Raw genomic sequence first — 3851 nt, 5'->3', positions numbered from 1 at the left:
TTATGTAGTTGCGATTTCCTTAATGTAGTTGCGCTTTTAGATTTGTAGTTGCAGTTTGCACTTCAGGGCCACCGTAATTTACCGATTTAATTAAAGAAGAATTTAAAAAGAATTTCCGAAATTGAGAAGACTGCAGCAACCAGCGAGGCTCCGAGGTTAACGGCAGCCAGGGTTACCCGCAGCCCATCTGCAGCAGCCCTCTCTCTGCATAGCTGTGTGTGAAGGACCGCTGGCTCTGATGGCGAGTTTTTTGTTTTATTTGGAAAAAATTTTCATTTCATTTGTGTTTATCTGACTGTATTCATTATTATTCTCCCACTAAATGAGAAAAAAAGTAAGAATTTATTATTATCTGGAGACTATTATTAACAGGAGGTGAAATGCAGCTCCAGACGAGCAGAGCATGTGGTGATGTCACAAGTACGCTTCTGTTCAAATTGACCCATATTTATGCTACGTGCTCCCGTTCTCTCCAAGTCCATATTTTCCTGTGTTCTTCTCAGGAACATACTTGGCGAGGACACGAGTCCATACTCGCGTTCTTGTGAATTGAGAAACAGCCTGATTAATCTGAAAAATAATAATAAAAAAACTAAAGAATATGAAAATATTGTTAAAGCTAATTTTGGGTAAGTTGCTGATTTTGTTGCTCATTGTTATTCTGTTGTTTATTATAAAATAAATTAAACATTTATAATCCATATCTTATGCTAAACTAGCCTGTTTTCAATCACTATGCTAAGCTAAATTATCCATCATCCTGTTTTCATATTTAGCTAAGCTAGCAGAATCATTTGTTTCCAATGTCTATGCTAAAATAAACTGACAATTAGCCCCGTTTCCATCTTAAGCTGAGCTGGTTGGTTTTGTTTGTTTCCAAAGCCTATGGTAAACTAAACTAAACTGGGCTCTACACTATGCTAACCGTTAGCCCCGTTTTAATCTTTAGCTAAGCTAGGAGAGCAATTTTCCTTTGACTCAAATTTTCAAGCTAAGCTAAACTAACAGCTAAAAGAGTTTCTAGACGTTTCCTGAAAACAATAAGTCGTTCAATATGCATCTAAATTTTAGAGGTTTCTGAAAAATGGAACAGAAGAATATGGATGAAGGCGTCCTCACATTGTCCCTCTGGTCAAAGTCCACGGAGCTCGACACCGAGGTGAGGCGTTCGTAGCGATCAGGTGTCTCTGAGTGCATCGCTGAGGCAACGCTGTAAAAGCAGACAGGAAGGGGTTAGTTAGCAGGTTTGCATGAAAACACGCTGACCTTTGACCTCTATGTTTGGAAGCTGGTTCCTCAAGGGGGCTTTGGCTCAATGATAACTAACAAGAGGTGGAAGACAAAGACGGACAAAGTGGGTCACAGAAACCAATCATCATCAACTAAAACCAAGCTGGTTGTAGTTGATGGATTAGTTTTAAAAATTGCATTCCTTTAAAATTGAGTTTTACAGATTTCCGCCTCTACACCTCTGGGTGGAAAAAGCTTTTCTATTGGTCTGTGCAAGGACCAATAGAATCAAGTTTGCTTTGCGTTGATGTTAGAAAATGCATTTCTATTAGTCCTCAAATCATAAAAAACTAAACAATTAAATGAAATAAAAAAACAGCCTTAGGTAAAAAATTAGATTAGCGATCCTGTTTCTAGTAAAAATAACAAATTGGTTATCCTCGGGGATCTAAGGGGGGATCATGTCAGTAATTTTAAAGAACTGGACCAGCTCTGGCTATCATCAGGATTTCTCTCTGTGGGCTAAATCATCATTGCCCATAAAAACACCCAGTATAAAGTATATGAACCCAGTTGTTGGTTTACTCGGCCTATCCGTAGTATTTGCCTCCAATCATGATCTGCTTTGTTTCCATTTATTCAGTAGTCCAGCAGCAAGCTGGCCTCCTTTAGGCATCTGCTTTATCTCGTCGTCTCTTGTGTGTATTCATCTTACAGCATCTTTGGCTGAGAGTCATAAAAAGTTAAATCAACTCTGTTATATCAAAACAGGATGATCTCACAGTGGAGAAATTCCTCTCTGCATTTGACCCATCCCCTTTGGGGATGCCCTATGATCAATTTCATCAAATATATTTTCTACACAAATACATATAACACTCAAAACTTTAACAAATATCCATTTTTTAAAGGCTTTTTAAAATTTCCATCTTTGAAAGAATCTGTGCTTACAATAATATTGGAACAGTTTGCTCTCCATACACAAACATGTATGCAGAGAAATTTTGTTTGGAAAATAGTTTTTTTGCTTTCATTTCTAGGACTATCACATATTACAGACCACGCCCACTGACTGTCCTGATCAGAGGCCATCCTGTAGATGTCGGCCCAAACTTGGCCAAAATGGCTCCGGCTTCTGTTCGTTCACAGCGCCTCCTAGAGTTTTGATTGCTAACCAGCTGCTGTATCTCAGGTAGTGGGATCATGAATTCAAAACCTTGGGGATTTTACCATTTTGGAGCAAAAACCTTGCGGAAAACTTCAAAATGTCTCCTTTTAAAAATGTCCTGACAGAGGCCCGGCGAGCTTTAACCTACTGACTACCACGTCACAGGGTCACTACACACTGAGCCACAAACAGCAGCGTTACCTTTTCACCGGCTCATAGTTATCTGTGTCACGTCTGCGGCTGAGTTAAACATAGAGAGAGGAGCGTGGCGTTAGGCTTCATGGGTCACACACATCTGTTACTGAAACACACTCAGGGGCATGGAGGACGGAGGGTTAGAAGAGCCAAAAATCACTAGTAAATGGTCTCCAGCTCCAGGTTTTTAAGAGACAAACACACTGAAAGGAAGAGCCAATCAGAGAGCAGCACCCTGTTAATGAAGGCGGCAGCAGCAGAAGAAGAAGGTGTTAACGGACAAACCAAACAGCGAGGAAGCAGAAACATACTATTCCCGCTCCTCCAGGTCGCTGAAACGCTTCCTCAGTCTTCAGGAAGGAAAACAGAACAGGAAGATAAGGAGACGTTACTGAGAAGAAGAGAACATTAAACACAGAGCTGCTGTTGGCTCTTTGGTACAACAGAACCCTCAGACCAGAACACATGGATTCTTCCTGAGATCAGCACAGTTGTTTGGTTCATGATGAAGCAACGTTCTGGGTTTTTATTCGTTTATCAGAGCCCATTCTGCATCAGTGCACCTGGATGCAGCGATGGATGGAACCGGCCCAGACGATCTGAGCTCGCCTCCCTCGCGGTCCTAACCATAAACTGTCAGGTTCCTCCTCTAGAACCAGAACCCCAGCACTCCAGATCCGACGGTGTACGTCCTCAGGGGTGTCATGGCAACGGTCGCACCTCAGCACCTTCTCCTTGGCCTGATTTCAGGACGTATATGGAGTGAATTTTGTTCCATTATTTTTGCAAAGAATATGTTTTGTAAATGGAAAAAAAATTAATTCAGAAATAAAACAGTAAAAGCATTTTTTTTTAAATGATTAACTTTGCTTTTTTTTTATAAAAAAAAATAAAATCAAGGATGTTATATTTTCACATTTTTACACTTTTCAGACTGAGCCTTATGGACTGCAATCTTTTCAAATGCTGTGTTTACAGATCATATTCTCTTCACTTCAAGGGACGCTCTTTCCTCTGGATTGAGGAGTAAAGACGCATTTCTTTTGGTCTGTTGGGATGTTAGCAGCAACTTTCTTATTGGTCAAGAGCGAACGTTTGGATTGGCCTTGAAGGGAAGAGAATGATCTGTAAAACATATTTTTAAAATGATTGCAATTTGTAAAACTCAATCTGAAAAATGGAAACTTAAAGGTTCGTTCGCATGGAATTTGAAACCTGCCAAAATTTTGTTTGCTTTTGCAAAAGCAAACAAAATTTT

The 3851-nt window shown here is 40.0% G+C and overlaps 1 protein-coding gene across 2 annotated transcripts in view; it reads right to left on the bottom strand.

The window, feature by feature from the left end:
- Window positions 1-3851, bottom strand: part of LOC107104493 (CSC1-like protein 2) — a 35256-nt gene that overhangs the window by 15737 nt on the left and 15668 nt on the right. For both annotated transcript variants that reach the window (XM_015404495.1, XM_015404496.1), the window contains exon 4: window positions 1120-1210. In XM_015404495.1, coding sequence (XP_015259981.1) covers window positions 1120-1210 — 91 coding nt within the window. The remainder of the gene's footprint in view (window positions 1-1119; window positions 1211-3851) is intronic.

Source organism: Cyprinodon variegatus, unplaced genomic scaffold, assembly GCF_000732505.1.
Source record: "Cyprinodon variegatus isolate N-32 unplaced genomic scaffold, C_variegatus-1.0 Scaffold1764, whole genome shotgun sequence".
NCBI classification, from domain to species: Eukaryota; Metazoa; Chordata; class Actinopteri; order Cyprinodontiformes; family Cyprinodontidae; genus Cyprinodon; species Cyprinodon variegatus.
Note: the sequence above shows the minus strand (reverse complement) of the source record. Positions and strands in the feature narration are given on the sequence as shown.